The 17,749-nt window shown below is 41.0% G+C and overlaps 9 protein-coding genes and 1 non-coding gene across 10 annotated transcripts; 5 read left to right on the forward strand and 5 right to left on the reverse strand.

The window, feature by feature from the left end:
- Nucleotides 1–279: 279 nt before the first annotated feature.
- On the reverse strand, nt 280–4,107 carry ROM2 (Rho family guanine nucleotide exchange factor ROM2; the record flags this gene model as incomplete). Its single annotated transcript, XM_018130379.1, has 1 exon — nt 280–4,107. The coding sequence occupies one exon, from the start codon at nt 4,105–4,107 to the stop codon at nt 280–282; it is 3,828 nt and encodes a 1,275-aa protein (XP_017985525.1).
- A 589-nt stretch (nt 4,108–4,696) lies between these two features.
- ARC18 (Arc18p) lies at nt 4,697–5,287 on the forward strand (the record flags this gene model as incomplete). Its single annotated transcript, XM_018130378.1, has 2 exons — nt 4,697–4,702; nt 4,763–5,287. The coding sequence occupies 2 exons, from the start codon at nt 4,697–4,699 to the stop codon at nt 5,285–5,287; spliced, it is 531 nt and encodes a 176-aa protein (XP_017985526.1).
- A 49-nt stretch (nt 5,288–5,336) lies between these two features.
- On the reverse strand, nt 5,337–7,244 carry SSQ1 (Hsp70 family ATPase SSQ1; the record flags this gene model as incomplete). The annotated part of the gene is made up of 1 exon (XM_018130377.1): nt 5,337–7,244. One exon carries the CDS (start codon nt 7,242–7,244, stop codon nt 5,337–5,339), a length of 1,908 nt encoding a protein of 635 aa, XP_017985527.1.
- Nucleotides 7,245–7,576: 332 nt separating this feature from the next.
- On the reverse strand, nt 7,577–9,289 carry MDM30 (SCF ubiquitin ligase complex subunit MDM30; the record flags this gene model as incomplete). Its single annotated transcript, XM_018130376.1, has 1 exon — nt 7,577–9,289. One exon carries the CDS (start codon nt 9,287–9,289, stop codon nt 7,577–7,579), a length of 1,713 nt encoding a protein of 570 aa, XP_017985528.1.
- Nucleotides 9,290–9,596: 307 nt separating this feature from the next.
- On the forward strand, nt 9,597–10,973 carry ART5 (Art5p; the record flags this gene model as incomplete). Its single annotated transcript, XM_018130375.1, has 1 exon — nt 9,597–10,973. The coding sequence occupies one exon, from the start codon at nt 9,597–9,599 to the stop codon at nt 10,971–10,973; it is 1,377 nt and encodes a 458-aa protein (XP_017985529.1).
- A 494-nt stretch (nt 10,974–11,467) lies between these two features.
- Nucleotides 11,468–13,810, forward strand: AW171_hschr237 (uncharacterized protein; the record flags this gene model as incomplete). The annotated part of the gene is made up of 1 exon (XM_018130374.1): nt 11,468–13,810. The coding sequence occupies one exon, from the start codon at nt 11,468–11,470 to the stop codon at nt 13,808–13,810; it is 2,343 nt and encodes a 780-aa protein (XP_017985530.1).
- Nucleotides 13,811–14,002: 192 nt separating this feature from the next.
- Nucleotides 14,003–14,997, reverse strand: RPS22B (40S ribosomal protein uS8; the record flags this gene model as incomplete). Its single annotated transcript, XM_018130373.1, has 3 exons — nt 14,003–14,262; nt 14,568–14,699; nt 14,997. Coding segments are annotated over 3 exons (393 nt in total).
- Nucleotides 14,404–14,449, forward strand: AW171_hschr239. The gene has a single exon (XR_001930066.1). It is a non-coding gene; the product is annotated as an HBLSNR44 (small nuclear RNA).
- A 550-nt stretch (nt 14,998–15,547) lies between the features above and the next one.
- VHT1 (Vht1p) lies at nt 15,548–17,353 on the forward strand (the record flags this gene model as incomplete). The annotated part of the gene is made up of 1 exon (XM_018130372.1): nt 15,548–17,353. The coding sequence occupies one exon, from the start codon at nt 15,548–15,550 to the stop codon at nt 17,351–17,353; it is 1,806 nt and encodes a 601-aa protein (XP_017985532.1).
- A 30-nt stretch (nt 17,354–17,383) lies between these two features.
- On the reverse strand, nt 17,384–17,716 carry GRX8 (glutathione-disulfide reductase GRX8; the record flags this gene model as incomplete). The annotated part of the gene is made up of 1 exon (XM_018130371.1): nt 17,384–17,716. One exon carries the CDS (start codon nt 17,714–17,716, stop codon nt 17,384–17,386), a length of 333 nt encoding a protein of 110 aa, XP_017985533.1.
- Nucleotides 17,717–17,749: the final 33 nt, after the last annotated feature.

The following is a 17,749-nucleotide window of genomic DNA, read 5'->3' on the forward strand; positions in this document are numbered from 1 at the left end:
TGTCTAAATAAAACTATCCGCTGCCGTGATATTTCCGGCTTTAATAAAAAAGTACAACTATGCTAGCTTTTTTAACGCATGCGCTGTTAACGCTCTGGGATGACAATCACACAGCTCGAACAACAGTCTAATACACACGAGCCGGTACTAATTAAATTTGTTAAATCACTAATGACGAAACAACGACTAAGCGCTTATTATTAAGAAGCGTATATTATTAGTGGTATATATATAATCAATAGGAAGCGATTTTAGTTTTAAAAGGGATTTATACTGTACTTACTTGCCCCAGAAGTCCAGCGATGCAATTGTATCGTATCCGCGTTCGTCTTCATAAACGTATATGGTTTCCTGTGAGCTGGAGTGTAACATGCGTATCTTGTCACCTAGCAAGCATCTGACAAGTTCTCCTGTATCTATCTTTCTTATTTCAATGAAGTTCGGGTCAAATGCTAGGATATATGGGTACCAGATTGCGAATTTCTCGGGTTCACCTTCCCAGTAGATTGTGTGAGATTCGCGTTTGCGCCAGCCCTGGTTGTTAACGAAGAAGGCGAATTCAGAGTAGCAGAGGAAAAACATGTTACTGACACGATATATGGCGATGGGCTTCAGCGTGTCCTTGAGGGCAAACTCCAACGAGGTATCCGCGGGATCTAAGAATGGTTCGTGAGCGTTTTGAGTGATTGAGACAATCTGGAAACCCTTCTTACAGCCGATACAGAGGTTTAGACGCAGGAAGGAGATCGATACCGGTTCAGAATCGAGCTGTACGTCGTTGATCTTACGTTTCATGCTGCGCTTACTGCCTTCAAAAAGCATTGGGTGCTCGTGTTCAAACCACTTTATTGAGTGAGAAGAGGCGTGTGCGGTGACGACCACACGCTTCCCGTTACAGTAGCCTTCAGAAAAGAAGCTCACATGGTTAACGATTTCCTTGGCGTGTTTTTTGAAGTACTGGGTCCCATTTTCGTCTTGGTAGAGCAAATCTATGTGACAACTGTAAAGCTTTTTGTCTACCAAGAGTAATACAGTCTGGAATTCTTCCATGACAGCAACCTGGGTTATGTTGTTTCTCTGCACAATTTTAACTGGGAGACTAAAGTTGGTGCCGAGCTTGTTAGGGTTCGACGCCTGGTCCCTTCTGATATTGCTCAAAAACAAACCTTGATTGGTAGCGATTAGCATTTTTCTACCACCATCCCATGCTGCCACGTTATTAATCTTTTTAGAGTAGTCGAAAAATCCATCACTGACCTTGGTAATATTAAAGATGTCGGTGCCGGTAATGAGCTTGGTCTGTGCTTGTCTTATTTTCTCTAAAAGTGTCTGGATGGCAGCATATTGGGCAGCATACAAAGTAACTTGGTAACGTTGTTTTGCCCCATAATATAAGAATGTGAGAGCATTTTTTGGATTAGCTTCCGCTGTGCTATTTTCAGGCGCAATCACTTGGCCGAATGCATCCGGCTTGCTACCGACATATCTCTTTAGAGGGGGCATATCTTCACCAGGATATACAAAAAGCAATGGCAGCGGAATGGGCCTTTGGAAGACCTTATGTTGATTCCATTTATTCACTGGCTTTGCTTTCAAGAAAAGCAACATATTGTCCAGTAAGTAGAATTGGATGTCGCCAGCGACTGTATTATCTGACTTAGTTAGTTCTTTACGCGATAATAGGCCCTCATGTAAAATTTTCCGTCTTTCATCGCCAAGGCCTAAGTTGACATACTCATTTTTAAACAAAAGCTTCTGTTTTAGTAATTTAACATCATGCCTATCTTGCGCAGCACCACTGGCATTATCAATGCGTTTCATAAAGTCCTTCAAAGCATCCATTGCTCTAGTCAGATTTTGTAAATCACGTTTGTTCTTTTCACTATCAGAGGATTTAATGATCTCTCTCACCAACAACACATATCTACCAGGTCTTGACACACCCTGGGATAAAAAAGAATCGATACCATGTCTTAATTTAGAGTTCATCAAATCTTCGTCAAATCTGGCAAAATAGGGATTCACAGATCGTTGGGTTTCGATCAAATACTTGGCATATGGTCTGGATGCAACATATAAAATAAACGGCTCAAAAAATGGAATAAACTGCAAAAAAACATCACCAATGCCCTCAACAATGGGAGAAGCTTTTTGCCTTTCATTCAATGCATTAAGAAATCTCCTGTTAACAGAGTATATGTCATTTACATGCGCGAAAACATGTTTAATGAAATTCTTACGGATGTCTGCTGAGATAATATTAGTTTCTGCCAATTTCTTCATAAAGGTATCGCGAATAATTTCCAAAGATTTAACAAAGTTTTTTTCTGTAATGTAAACCTCGTAAATTGCTTCCTGTCTTTTGATCTCTGTCTTTGACAGTTTTGACCAAACGGCTTCATCCACTGAACTTGTCCAAGAGGGTTTCTCTTCCTCATCATCATTTATCGCCAATGAAATATTGCGCTGAAGCCCACCGTTGGGCTTCAAGTTCAAGCGCGCTTGCTGTTCCAACCTTCTCGGACATGAAATCGAATAACATAATTTATCCCGTGTACATGTGGCAGAGTAACATTCTGCTAATAACACAAACACACCATTAACGCCATGTATGGAAGCTGGATCAACTGATTCATTATGATGAAACTGCACCTCACTGCTTGCCGGGGTCATAGAGTATGGTTGACTGGGAGTTTGGTTTGGAGAGATTACAGCTGAGTTCGATCTTAACAGCATCGTATCTGGCGCGTTGGAATCTATAGAATAAATCGACGCAGAGGTTGGGGTTGGGCCCAATGCTCCAGTACTACCAATAACTCTTGAATTCCCTGTAAACTCATACATCTCGTTTGGCGAATCACGTAAGCGATGCTCATAAACGACATCGTGGAACAATTTCTGGGCATCCAAAGCTCGTCCTAGAAGTAGCGCCAAATTTCTATCAGAAGTTCTTATAATAGAACAAATCACATCAACAGCAGCTTGACCCGTAAAAGCATCCCTATATAGAATACCATCCTTTTTATGTTCACCCAATTGGATCGTTTTTTTGAATTGGGTAGCCACACGAGAAAGCATAGCTGGATAAACATGAGGCAGCTTCATTGAACCCGAGGGAATGCCTTGCTTATGATAATGTGTCGAGCTTGAACGATTATGCTGCGGCTGACCAGGACTGTTCTGTGGAAGAACAGGGGTAGATTGTGCATATCTGCCTGGAATACTTGCATTCAGCGACGCAGAAGAATGCCTAGTACGTAGACTGTGACCCCTCATACCATTATTAAATTGAGCCTGTGATGCAGGAGCAACATCTAGCATTCCTTGTGATCCGTTATGTTTTTGAGAAAGAATTTTTCCCGCCATATTTTTCCTTTTATGCTGAAAAGTAGAGGTGAAATTTCTTAAAGTAGCAGATGAAAAGGAAGCGGTACGTGAGGAGCCACTAACAGGACTCTGCCTCCCGTAATCGTAATTATTAGAATTGCTATTAGTAGATTCCTTTCCATTTACCTTATTGTTAGAGAAAATACCAAATCCTTGTTTCGAGGGTTTCTTACTCAAACTAGATGATGTAGGTACCGCAGTTCCAGGATCTTCAGCTGACGAACCAAAACGGTATTCGTTCTTTTGGTTCGGGTACTGGCCTTGTCGCTTGTTGAACAGAATATCGCTTTGCGATCTACGAGGATCCTGTTCCTCAACCATACCGCGTAAAGGCTCCAAAGCTTCCTGATGATATTGCGGAATATTGTGCATGCTGGACGTCTCTCTATGTTCAGGAGAAGTATTAGAGTATAAGTCCAAAGGAATTGCCTCCTCCTTCGGAAGAAACATAGTCTGCGAGTTGTAATCCAACTGCTCAAGTACTACTCCTCTCACATCCTCAATGTCTCCCGGCCCCTGAATTTTTAAAGCATTGCTAAAATCTTTCGCTATCTCCGAAATCAAATTATCGCATGCAAGCTCTTCTACACTCATAGCGCTCCCCGAATAAAGACCTCCCGCCGCTAACTGTGCTGATTGTAAGGGTCTTTCCACTCCAAATATCTCAGCAAAAAGCTTTCGCCTTGTATAATCGAAATTCGAAATATTTGGGTCGTTCATAGCTCCTGAAGGTATGTAAAAACCTTTTTACTCCTATCAAATCTACAATATTTGGACGAAGGTAAGTATTTTTCCTAGCCCTCCTATCAACAATTCCAGAATCTATTTTAAGATATCCGCTAAGTTTGATCCAAACAAAGTATCGATCCCTAAAGTACCCTTACCCGTGAACTGTCTTCAATCACTATGGTATAGTTCCCTTCTCCTTATTACAGCTAAAAAACCCCACTCTTGAACAACAAAGCTAAAAAGTCTTCAATCTTACAGTTGATTTAAAAAAAATTGAAAATAACTGTCTTCAGCAAAAAATTAGGATCCAAACAATATAAACTTCGGATATAGTTTATACGAACCAATAAAAGTAAACCACTTGGTCTTGGCAATTCTTGAAATTGCATTTAACGGTCTACAGTTACGGTAACGTTCCATTGAAGACTTATCCGGACGGGAGTAGTATAACATGCAATTCGTACTAAGTGACATATATATAAAAGGGGGGGGTGAAATTGGCAACTTAAAAGACATCATTTTGCTCGCCACCTAACAAGCGTTTAAAAGGTAGTTAGCAACAGATAGGACCTTTTTTAAGATGCCGGTACGTACGATTTGGGATTAGCTAATATTACTGCGATATGGTACTAACTAACTGTTACAGGCATATCATTCAACGTTTCTAGTAGACCCACAGAGTGATCGTATGGTTGGGAATTTTGTTCTATTACCATTAAACACAAAATATAGAGGACCAGCATATCAAGCGGACTCAGATTATGATATAATTGATGAGTGTCTTGATTTATTCCGTGCGAACTCGCTGTTCAAAAACTTTGAAATCAAGTCACCTGCTGATCGGGTGCTTATATACGGGATCTTGTTTATCAACAACTGTTTGGCCCAATTGAGATCGTCTACAAGTGAAAGGGAGGCCGTTAAGGTGCTAACGAATCTGGCGTTGGATAATTTTACCCTCCCTGGGACAGCATCGTTCCCACTCAACAATGTGTATTCTGTGCCGGTGGACGATGTAGCACAGATGGACTTGTTGAAAACGTATCTTGCACAATTCCGGCAGGAATTAGCAATGCGGTTGATTAACAGAGTCTACCAAGGTTCTGAAGCTATGCCTTCGAAGTTTTGGTTGGCGTTTACACGGCGGAAATTCATGAATAAGTCTTTATAAGGTTTGTTTTGTATATATATGTAACCAAAACCTATTTGCATTCGGATGGTTATTTTGTGTTTTGTTTCTTTGAAACGTCCCGGAATAGCTGTAGTGCCTTTAGCTGTAAGGCATCTGCTTGTCGTTTGATCTGGTCCACATCTATACTCATATCCGAGTCATTGGCCTTAAAGTGGTTGATTTTCGTCCTCAAGTTCTTCAGTGTTTCTAAGAGCCCCGGGTAGGATTCCTCCTTGTTTATAAGGTTTTGATGTTTTTCAAATACTCCTTCGGTATCTGTGATCATTAAGTCGGCGTTATTGACAACTTCTAGCCGTTTTTTGATCAACATGTCGCGCTCCTTGTTAGCATTTGCTTCTTCAATAATTTTCTGTATTTGAGCCTCTGTAAGACCTGTATTAGGGATAACGTTCACTGAATGCTCCTTCCCAGAACTTACTTCTTTCGCAGACACAGTAATTATACCATCTGCGTCAATATCGAAAGTTACTTGTATTTGAGGCGTGCCCTTTGGCTTTGGAGGAATCCCTGCCAACGTAAAATCACCAATCTTGATATTGTCACGAACTAGTCCACGTTCTCCTTGGTAAATACGAATTTCCACTCCTGTTTGCCCGTCAGCTCCAGTACTGAAAGCTTCTGTCTTCCTAATTGGAATGGTTGTGTTTCTTGGAATTAAGGGAGAAAAGACTCCACCAAATGTTTCGATACCAAGAGTCAATGGAGTCACATCCAGCAGCAATACATTCTTTATCTCTCCACTAAGAATACCTCCCTGAATTGCAGCACCTAATGCAACAGTTTCATCTGGGTTAACAGTCGTGTTCACCTTTTTGTTAAAAACCTCGCTAACCATACTTCTGATCTTTGGCATTCTAGTCATGCCTCCTACTAAGATAATTTCGTCAACATCTTCTGGTTCAACATCAGCATCACTTAATGCTTTATAAACAGGTGCAATTGTTTTTTTGATCAAATGCATAGTCATGTTATCCAGCTCCTCCTCCTTCAGCGTTAACTGGAGGTGCTTTTCATCGTAAATAAAGGGCAAGTCAATGACAGTCTCACTGACATGAGACAACTCAATCTTAGCCTTTTCTGCGGCATCTTTAATTCTCTGTATCACCTCTCCATTACTAGTAATAGAGGTTTTCTCAACGCCTGGATTTTGTTTTATAAATTCATCAACAATATAGTTAACAAGGACATTGTCAAAATCTTCTCCCCCAAGATGGGTATCACCATTAGTTGCCTTAACTTCGAAAACGCCACCTTCAATATCAAGCAAAGATATATCAAATGTTCCCCCGCCCAAGTCATAAACAGCTACCAGGCCGTTATTTTTAGCATTTAGACCGAAACTTAGAGCTGCTGCTGTGGGTTCATTAACAACACGCAATACCTTAAGTCCAATCATGGTACCAGCTTCCTTTGTAGCTTGTCTTTGGGCATCATTAAAATAGGCAGGGACTGTAACTACTGCTTTATCGATCTTCTCATTTAGGTATTCTTCCGCAGATTTTCTCAAATAAGATAAAATAACTGAGCCAATCTCAGCAGGAGACTTTACCTGTCCATTAGAAGTTTCTAGATATGCATATGCGTTTTCTTCATTGCGAATAATTTTATATGGAAGGGTTTTTAAATCTCTTTGGGTCTCAGGGTCATCATATAATCTTCCTATTAGTCGTTTAGTTGCAAAAAACGTACTCTTTGGATTAAGAGCCGCTTGTCTTTTGGCCACCGATCCTACAATAGCATCCCCAGCTTTATTATAAGCTACTATTGATGGTGTCGTACGTTGACCTTGATCATTTTCTATTATTGTAGCAGACTGAAGATTATTGGAGTCCCTAATGTACGCAACGGCACTATTTGTAGTTCCTAAATCAATACCAATAACTTTGGTGCTTGCTTGCCGCAAGAATAAACGGTTAATAGGGCTGCACAAGTTCATCAAGTCCGTTTAATGTAGAATACCTTTTTAATTTAGTCTTATTATTCATTAAGGATGATGAGAAGTTTACTTTTTCAAATAAGCGCTGCGGTAAAAAAAGTTTAAAGAAATTATGACCCGACAATGGATATACTAGTCTATCGAAACTGGTTATTATAATTCGTGTAAATGCGTATATAGTCTATCTATTATCATTATGAGTGCTTCATAAAACTCATTGGTAAAATGCAATTTAAAATAATCCTAGTTGATGTAAGTATATGTGGGTGAAAAGTCGAAACGTAGGCGTTTTGATTTTATTAACGTTGTTTAAGCACTCGAAATAACTACCTTCACCCCGCAGTTATAATATCCTGCAACTGCTTACTCAGAAGAAGACAGTTGGATTTTTTGTCCCATCCTTCAAAATAAACCCCTAAATCGCTTGCGCTCATCAATTTTAACATAATATCCCACGAAAAGTCCTCATATATCTCAACATCATCCCCATGAACAACATTGTATTTGCCTACAATGTCAACTATCACCAAATATGTGTCTTTATCGGTTTTCTTGCCGCCAATTACAACACTTAGTATGCCTGTATTTTTTTGGCGTACAATATGGCCCATTTCAGGAACCCTGTGTATGTGTTGCATGCTGACATGCTCAGAAATGGATTCACGGAAAGACATCTTAGTTATCGAATGCATAAGAGCCTCTCTTCGATCAGGAAAATGAATAGCATCGCCAGGATGCTGCTTTACAATCAAAGATTGAAACTGTTTACTTAAAACAGTATGGAATATCGCGTTTGTGGCCAGACTTGCAGAGATCACCTTCCAATATATCACAAAATACTCAAAAACGGCTTCATCCATCGGCGCACATGAATTTGGTAAATACTTCAAAATGCTTTCTGGGGAGTGGTCTGCAAAAGTTTTCCAGACTGACCTATCACAATAGGTAGATAAATCCTTAAAGAACTTTTCCACGCCCATTTTGAACGTCAAGGGGGTTAAAAATTTATGGAGTGCAGCGCTAGATGCATCAAAATTGGCAACTGTCCTTCCCATTGTCTCCATCAATCTGTTCCTAGTAAAAATACGTGGCCTGCCATCGTTCCTCAGTGAGATCATTAGATATGACTGTCCACCCCGTAGCTTCTTATCAATAATAATCAAAACCTGTTCACATAGTCGGGTTTCAACGCCATATCGAGAAACCACGGCCTGGATTATTGCCATTAGAAGCATTGGGTGTCCCCTAGCTTCGCCACTGTAGATCCTCAATAACATAATGTCCTCTAAATGACACCTCTGCGAGTTAGGAACATAGTAAGCACGCTCCTGAAAAACCTGCCAAATATAGGTCACCAATTTATCCGCCCTAATCGTGTCCGGGAGCTTACAGAACTTGTCAATATTAGGATAAGCACGTTTCAGTAGGAAATGGACACGGTCAAAAAATGTAGTCCTGAAAACCAAGAGTTTGTCAAAACAGGGATCCATGGCAGAAAGCGGAAAGTAAAGCGTCTCTTCCACTATGGACATACCGTAACTATCCCCACTACTATCCTTCAAGCCATCAATACAACGGAAAACTATCCCATGGCGAACCGCAGTAAGCAATTTTTTACTAATACAGTGACTTTTGAATTTCGCAGACCGTACGTAACCCTTTTCGGTATGTCGCTGGAGGAATGGAATCAAAAACCGCTTGTAACGAAAGAAACTCCAAAACGTCTCCCAAAATTCCTCCATTTCTTCCACCTCAACCAATTTTTGTAATTTTTTTTCAAGTTTGGCATCAATGTTACTTCTATATCTGTAGTAGTAAAACCAATCACTACTGGGGCTTACAACATTAGAGCGGCATTCAGAGTGCACAATAGGATCGGAAGATTCAATCGTAAGCCATTTTTTATTACATAAATTACACCAGATATCCGTACAGTCGCATACTATGCGATTCAGCTTACTTGAACACAAACGAAGTCGATATAAATCTTCCGGTGTAAGCAACTTACACACCTCCATCCATATCTCAGCAGGCCAGTTATCCATAATTTTTAGACCACCTATTAATCTCCTCTAGCTTTATTATTAACTTATTTTTGTATTATCTTTTGTATTGTCGGCATTACCATTATACGGTTTATTGCTGGGTAGATTGGTAATAAAGTTTTGACCTGTAAGAAAACAAAGATCTCCTCTAATTTAAAGAAAGCGAAAAGAAAAACAAAAATTGAAACGAAGATTTGGCCGCCAATAAGAGCGAAGACTAACAGAAGAGACAAGATTACTTCCAGTAAAAGGATATTTTTACACTAGAAGTTGAGGTTCTGCACATGTATATTGCATATAACCGCTTATGTTTCTCCTTGGCAAGTCATCGACCTCTTCAAAACCTATTGACTATGAAATCAAGATTATAAGTCCATATAAGGACTCGATTTTAATCCCAGCATCACTCCCAAGTGGATCGAAGATTCCAATACGGGGGTCATTGGAATTTACGCTGCCAGAAAGTCTTACTGTGAAGTATATAAGTCTTAAACTGGCTGCTCATTTTAAACTAGATTTCCTACAGTGTGCTAAACACAAAGGCGCCAATCTTGTCAGCCACTTCCGCGAGGCGAGGCTCTTGCTCGAATGTACTTGGGATAACTTAATTGTATCTCCAATGGGCACTGTTAGGAGCGGTCCAGATGTTCTTCCTTGCAGCAGTCGCAGCTCGCCCGGGGGGCCGTCATTTGAGCTCGCGAAAGGGCGGCATACGTATGCTTTTGAGGCTGAGCTGCCTGGTGATCTTCCGGAGACGATCGAAGGGCTACAGTGCGCTTCTATTTTGTATCGTCTTGAATCCTGTATTGAACGCGGATGTTTCAAACTGGCGTATTGCGCGCAAAAATACCTGCGAATTTTCAAAGTTCCGGAGCCTGATAATATAATGTTGAGCGATTCCTTGACGGTAATGCAGCTTTACCGGAAAGAACTCAAATTTCAGGCGGAAATTGCAACGCGGGGAATTCCGATAGGTGGGAAAGTGCCAATAACTGTGTATATATTTCCATTTGCCAAGGGCTACCGACTAAGCAATGTAACTTATTTGCTTGAACAACAATTTTACCTTCAGGATTCTGCAGGGCGGCTTTACGATGGAGATACAACACTTTCATGGCAAACTATAGACAAATTCGAAAATCTTAAGGGCTGCGACAGTGAGTGCGGTAATTCTCTTTTTGATGTTGTAAAACTTGAAACAGAACTGCACGTTCCTGATCAACTTAAACAGGTTACCCAAGACTGCACCATTACGGAAAACGTAATTAGAGTGCGACACAAAATCACTGTTGACATTTCCTTCGAGGGGCTGAGAATAAAGATCATTTTGCCAGTCTTCCTCTATGTGGCTCCTTGGGTTCCATTAAGGGGCCGTATGATCATGGTCGACAACGCAGGGAAATTCCACATAAGGGCAGATGCCCAAACTTACGTGTTCGAGCCAACGCCTGAGTCTCAATTACCTCCACTACTCCAAATTGAGCCTAATGAGGTGCCACCTTCTTACGAGTCACGGCAGCGCGATCAGCTGTATACAGACATTCTCTACCAGAATTCCGATAGTCACTCTCCGACCCCATCTGGGGAGTGGCTCCGAGAACTAAGCAGGGTACCATCGTACAGGGCCCAAGACGAATCCCAAAATATTCTTCCCCTTTACCAGCTCTCACCCGCTTACGACTAGAACGTAATTTACGTGTGAAACTTGTTTCCACAGATCGTAGGTGCTTATAATCTTCGATGATATCACCACCTCTGTTCCGGAAGGCAACAGAAGGAAAAATTTACTCCGTATATCGCAGAGAATACTCTCAACCCCACATATTATTTGCGCTCTGAGCCCGCAGTTCACAACAATAGGATGCCCCGCCGTTGGTCCGTAGGCCCAATGTCCAATTGTAGATTTCTCAGTGTGCACCTGCGTAGCCGCCTGGAAAGAGAGGGGAAAACTAACAAAAAACTACTCCCGCAATATACTAAGTCCCTCTCCGGCCATTCCGAGTTATTTCCGCATAATATTCCACACAAACAGGAATACTAATAAAAAGGTGAAGGTAAAGTAAGTCTTAGGACCATTGCTATTATGATCTTTCACAGTTGTATATAACAAAGAAGGTAAAACGACATTAGTCAGAAGAAAATTAAGTTGACCCGTCACCGCTGAGAGCTGCCAAAATAATGGTAGCTACGCAGAGGAAATATATCTGTTCTTTCTGCGCTCGAGCGTTTTCTAGATCAGAGCATCGGACACGACATGAACGGTCTCATACTGGTGTGAAACCCTTTAGTTGCAAAGTTTGCAGCCACTCTTTTGTAAGACGAGACCTACTCCAACGCCACATACGAACAGTGCACCGAAGCGTTTTGCTCGAACTGCAATTGCAGCGCGGGAAAGGGTCAGATGAGGGAGGTGTAGGGTCTTCTGGAGAGACAGTAGATGTCGTTCAGAGTTCGACTTCGTTACCTTCAAAAAAAGATATGAAGAGTGTTCTTAGTGCGTTTATAAATGATGCTGGGAGCGGACTGACCCAGGAATTGCCCAGCATGCGGCGTAGTAGCAGTGCAGGCACGATTACTGGGGCCCTGAAGAACGTAATTCCACAGCAATTCTATGGAGACGTACGCAAAGCAGTACTTGGGGTGATGCCGCAGCTGCGAAACTATGATGCTGAACGTATAATTGGTCTAGTTCAGGCTGGTCTCGATTATATCGCAATCCAGGGACTTTTCGTAGAGTCTGTTCGAGGAGAATTTAACTCACGAGTGGGTGGTTCTAGAAATAATTTTGAATCGTGGTGCACGCGATGCCCGCTTTTGCCAACTTTAGCGTGCATTGGGTACTGCTTAACTTCGGATGCTAGCGACGCAATCATAGTACAGTTGTGGGGTACGAATTGGGATGCATGCGCCAATGCTGCATCCGGTGAGCGATTTTTGGGCCTTCATTTACTTGTGCATATGTATCTCGAAGATAGGCGGCGCTTAGGAGTTTCACCTCATAATGTTTCAAGGTTACAGCAGCAAACGCTTGAATTGGTTTTACATAATATCACTGCTGTGTGTCTAGAAAAAGATATCTGGACGGTGTTTTGTCTGTTTGTGAACCTGATGATCCGTTCAAACGAATGCAGTGAGCTATCGCGCATGCTCTATCGCTGGTTCCTTACACAGCCACTATTAGATTCAAACCTGGCTACGGTGTTGACTGAGTTTACACAGAAAAACCCTGTGACGTTGGAGCCTTTTGTCTCAAAGGTTATCTCCCATGGGCTACTTTGCGAAGTCCTGATGGGAGATGTTAGCCAAACAAACTTCCGTTGTGCGGAGCTCCTCCATAACACGATAATTATGGCCAGCAAGTGCTGCACCGGGAACTCGGGTGCCTTTCTCTCCACTATACGCGAACGGCGGCTAACAGATGCCCCACAAAAATTCCTACCGTTGTTGAAACAATACCTGAGCTTTAACAACTCAAATGAACACTGGGCGCTATTGCTGGCAACATGGTTTGACTTTGTTCGCGGGGTGGGCTGGGACTCAACTAAAAGGCACATGCTGAACGGTAGTTACACTCTTGACGGTAACTTTTTTTACAGTGGTATGCTACTATTGGGGTATCAAGAGCCGGTTTCTAAGATGTCACAATTTCAACTTGACCTAAAATTTATAAACAACAACCTGGCAATGTGTACATTACCAATTTTATGCCTATTGGAGGAGAATAGTTCTTTACATTGGCTGCAAGATGTACAAAAAAGATTGATCTATGATGTTTTGTTATTCAATCTGCATCTATTGGGGAACCTGCTGTTCTTACGTGGAAGGAACGTTGAAGAATGGCATACCGAGAAGGCGTTGATGATGTTAGAAAATCCAATTGTCCAGTTCTTATTGTTTGTATGGTCTCGCTTCAGTGGCAACCAATCCAAGAGTGAAATACCGTCAACTTCTCCGTATACTGAACAATTTCTAAGCCGATACATTACAAATACAAAGATGAGAGTCGATACCGATACTCTAATCAAAAATGACTTTGACATGATTTTATTCTTGAATGCGGATACTAATCGCGATATATTCTACGGTTTCCATATCCTACTGAGACAGGCCATGGAACGTATAGAACATTACCTCGTACAAATAATGCCAAGCTACGTCCATATGATAAATCCATCCTTGAAATCGCTTGTGGATGCGACTATTAAAAACTCTGCAACCATCAGATATGAGATGTACTTGAAGATTTCTGATACCCCAAGTAAGCGTCCTCCATCATCGGTATGGAGTCATACACCGGCATTTCAGGAAAGAACACCATCTTTTGAAAAATCCCCATCGACTCCTTCATTTGAAGTTGCTGGAAGAATCATTTTACCCAGGATCCTGTCGCCTCCATATCAGCGTAAAGATATTGAAACTCCCCGGTTGTGTAACTCTAACGTACTGGGGGCTATTTCTTATCCCGTAATAACACCTCCTGCGGAACGTAAGATACATCTCCCACCTCCTCACTACTTTTAATTGAAATGAGTCAATCCAACGCGCGCCATGTGAGAATTAAACTCTCAAATTAACAATTCACTTCTCGATGTATACAATATTTAGTCGCGACGTAACTTTAAAATAATCCATGATACCATAACTTGTCCATCAATTTGACATTTTTCTTTAAAAGCCTTCCCTAAATATCATATACATATATGTAGATACTATTTAGTAGACGAATCCTAGGACTTTACCGGCAACGTGTTTCCTGTGAGCCTCTTCATGGTCCATAATTCCGGCGGATGTGGTCAAAATTACATAGCCGAACTGTCTTGCTGGTAAAAGATTAGCAGTCCACTTTTCAACCTCATTAATTTTCACGTTAAATCTAGGAGATATCACCCCGCATTTGTTCAATCTACCATTCAAATTCACTACAATTTTACCGGATCTGTGATCATCAATATACTCAAATTCGTCAACATAACCTGATGATTGTTAGTATCGCAATATACAAAAAACAAGAATTACTCAAATGTTAACAAAGAGGACAGTGCAACGATTTTGTATGTAATTGAAAGCACGCGACCATAAGCATCAGAAAGCTTACCATCAACAATATAGTACTATTCCAATATTCTTATCCCGGACACTTAAAAGACAGTATGGGACTGAAACACAGTAATTGCTTACTGCCCGATCAAACCATCCAGTTATCAGTCCGGAAGTGTTGCAACTCACTCCTCGATGCCCAACATTAGCAATTCAAAAATAATCATGTGACTCAACATACCATGTTTTTGCATAACCTGCAGAAACTTAAGGATAACCTTGGAAGAAGGCCTGATCAACACCTGGCGCTTGCCGGTCTTCTCGGCATTGTTAATAGCATTCAAAGCATCGGCTAGAACAGAGGTACGGGTCACTAGATGCGTTAGTATCTTAAAAAAGTCGAAAGATCCCCCAGGAAAACAAATCTTCAGACTTCGTACATGTCGTCAGCAAATAACACACAAAACAACACGAGTGTCTCAAACAAGATTCAGTGCTGCAAATTTCAGATGTCGAGGTATTAGGGCCTATGTTTCGTAAAACCCAGCGTTCATCAGAACACTGAAGCTTTTACTAATCGTAACTCAAAAAGCAAACATATTCTAACCTAATTCTGACATCCAATTGTGCGCTATTTGTTGTACTCCCAGAGGATGCAATTAGAGCATACTTGTGTATATAGCAGTTAAGATCTGTGATTCTTGCGTTGTTGAGTACAGTAAGTAGAAGTTCTTCCAATAAGAGATGAAGATTTTTTATTTGATGAAAAAATTTCTCAACACAAAGCAATCGCTTTGTACGTATGATGAGTTATATTAGGTAATTATGGGGGAAGAGCGTGATCGCCCACGAGGACACGATGATGAAATTCATTCTACAATGACTAGAGATGACTAGAACATGACTAGGGCTTTTGCGCCGGAACTTAAATGCATAATTTATACACGGCATCTGTTGGTTTGTTGTTGATTTATTAAGTTTTGCCGTCTAGTCTCTATATCAAAGTGATAACAACCGTTGGAAAAAGTTTGTATTATGACGATGACATACTCACGCGAGTTCTGCTGTGTTAATGAATATTAGAGGAACCCTACTGAAATTCTAAACATTTTGAGTCAGTCTTCAACAAAAAAGATTATAAGTAGCGCAGATTTTTCCATTCTTGATGCGCTTCGCTAGTCATTGATTGGCAGACTACATTACAGTAGCAAAGAAATATAAATGGTACTTACTTTGAAGAAATTAATTCCTCATATCCGCGTGCTTCCTGAAGAGGATGATTTAGCGACGGGCGGACAAACAGTTACTTCAACTGACGAAGACTCTAAGTGTGAGGATGGTTCTGCAAATCTTAGAACTACTACTATTGAGACGGATTTGTTGACGCTTAAGCACGGCGTACCCTATGAGTTGAGAGATGAGGGGAAGCGTAGCTGGTGGAAGTTCTTCAATGAGTTTGAGTACCGAAACAACTCGGAATACACAGATAAAAGAAAATGGTATACTTTTATCTACCCGCACTACGATACTCAGACGCCAGCTGAGCGCAGGTTGCTTTTCAAGTTGGATATTATGCTTGCCCTGTACTGCTTCATGTTGTGTTGGTCAAAAACTGTGGATCTTTATAACTTCTATAATACCTATGTTTCCGGCATGAAGGAGGATTTACATATGAAGAATAATGACTACAGTGACACTAGTGTATACACGAAAGTTGGCTCTATTGTGTTCCTACTTCCCTTCATGTATATACTACCCCGGTGGCCTTCTAATTATGTTCTTCCCGCGATGGACTTAGGCTGGTCTATATTTACGATTGCCTGCAGTGCGGTCCATAATCTAGATCAGCTGAAGGCATGCAGGTTTATGGTGGCTGCATTTGGTGCAGGATATTACCCAGTTACGCAATATGTCTTGGGTTCATGGTATGCTGCAGATGAGCTTACGTCTAGGGTGTATTTGTTTTTTGTTGGGCAATTACTAGGGATAATTACAGCTGGTTTTTTACAGGCCGATATCTACAAGGCGTTGCACGACGTGTGGGGGATCGCCGGTTGGAGATGGATGTATCTAATCAACGGTGTCGCCATTTCGCTGCCAACAGCAATTATTGGGTTCTACGCTCTTCCTGGTGTCCCATCCCAATGCTACTCAATATTTTTGACCGATGAGGAAATCAGAATAGCGAGATCTCGTAATGAAAGGCAGCAAATTAAGGATACCATGCAAAGCTCTGAATTTTCTTCGCTTTTTTCCTTAAAATTATGGAAGCGGGTTTTAACATCAGCTAGCTTTTGGATCTTATTAATGATGGATCTATGTTCTTGGAATTGTATGACAGCGCTGAGTGATGGCTATGGCATTTGGCTCCATTCGATGCAAATGGATGGTCTCTATAGTACCATCCAAGTCAACAACCTTTCTACTTTACCAAGCTGCCTCGGATTTGTCTATGTCTTTATATGTGCCGTTGGTGTAGATTTCTTCAGAAGCAGGTGGTTTTTCCTCGTCCTAGGAAACTCTATTAATATCTTAGTATGTGGACTTCTAATCAAGTGGGAGATTTCCACAGGTGCCAAATGGACCGCCTTTTTGCTTTCATTTTGGTCTATTGCTGCAACCCCCTGTCTCTGGTCTATGATCAATGACATATTTAGGATGGATCCTCAGATTAAGGCTATATCATGGGTCATAATCTATTCGTTTGCCCAAGCAACCTATACTTGGGTTTACAGTATTGCTTGGAAAACAGAATATGGACCAAAGTATAGAGCTGGCTATATATCATCGTTGGTATTTGCAGCAGTATTCACTATGGCTACCTTTGTTGCCTTGTATTACTATAAGAAGCAAGAAAAGAAACACGCTCTCGGTAACGGAATCATTCTCTATGATTCCAGTAGAGATGAAGACGTTCCAGAATTTGTTAACGAAGTCATGGAGAAAAGAGAGAACTATTATTACCTAAAAGAAGCCTCTTTGGATAAAGGTGAAGCAAATTCGCAGCTCAATGTTTCTAATGCGTAACAAAAATATATAGACTGTAAACAGCAATCTTTAGCACAATTCAATTCTTTTCAATTCGGATTCTAGGCTACCAGCTTCTTCATGTTGGTGTAATTCACGTTCAGTTCCCCAAACTTGACCATCTATAAAAATTGTTGGCAAATTAGCACTTCCAGTTGCATCCCTAAAAGCTGCACGCCATTTGGTCTCCTCCTCCTTGTCTATAGATTCTTTAGCAATGTCAAACTCATAAATTTTATCTTTAACCTTATAGCGATCCCAAATACTATTTGCATAAGCGCAATCAGGACACCAGGATGCAGATAGCTGGAAATATTTGTGCTGCTTAATTAGTTGCCTAGCCTTTGTAACGTACTCGGACATCTTGGGAGATGAAAGTTTAGGCTACTGTAAAGG

The sequence above is a fragment of the Eremothecium sinecaudum genome, chromosome II (assembly GCF_001548555.1).
Source record: "Eremothecium sinecaudum strain ATCC 58844 chromosome II, complete sequence".
NCBI classification, from domain to species: domain Eukaryota; kingdom Fungi; phylum Ascomycota; class Saccharomycetes; order Saccharomycetales; family Saccharomycetaceae; genus Eremothecium; species Eremothecium sinecaudum.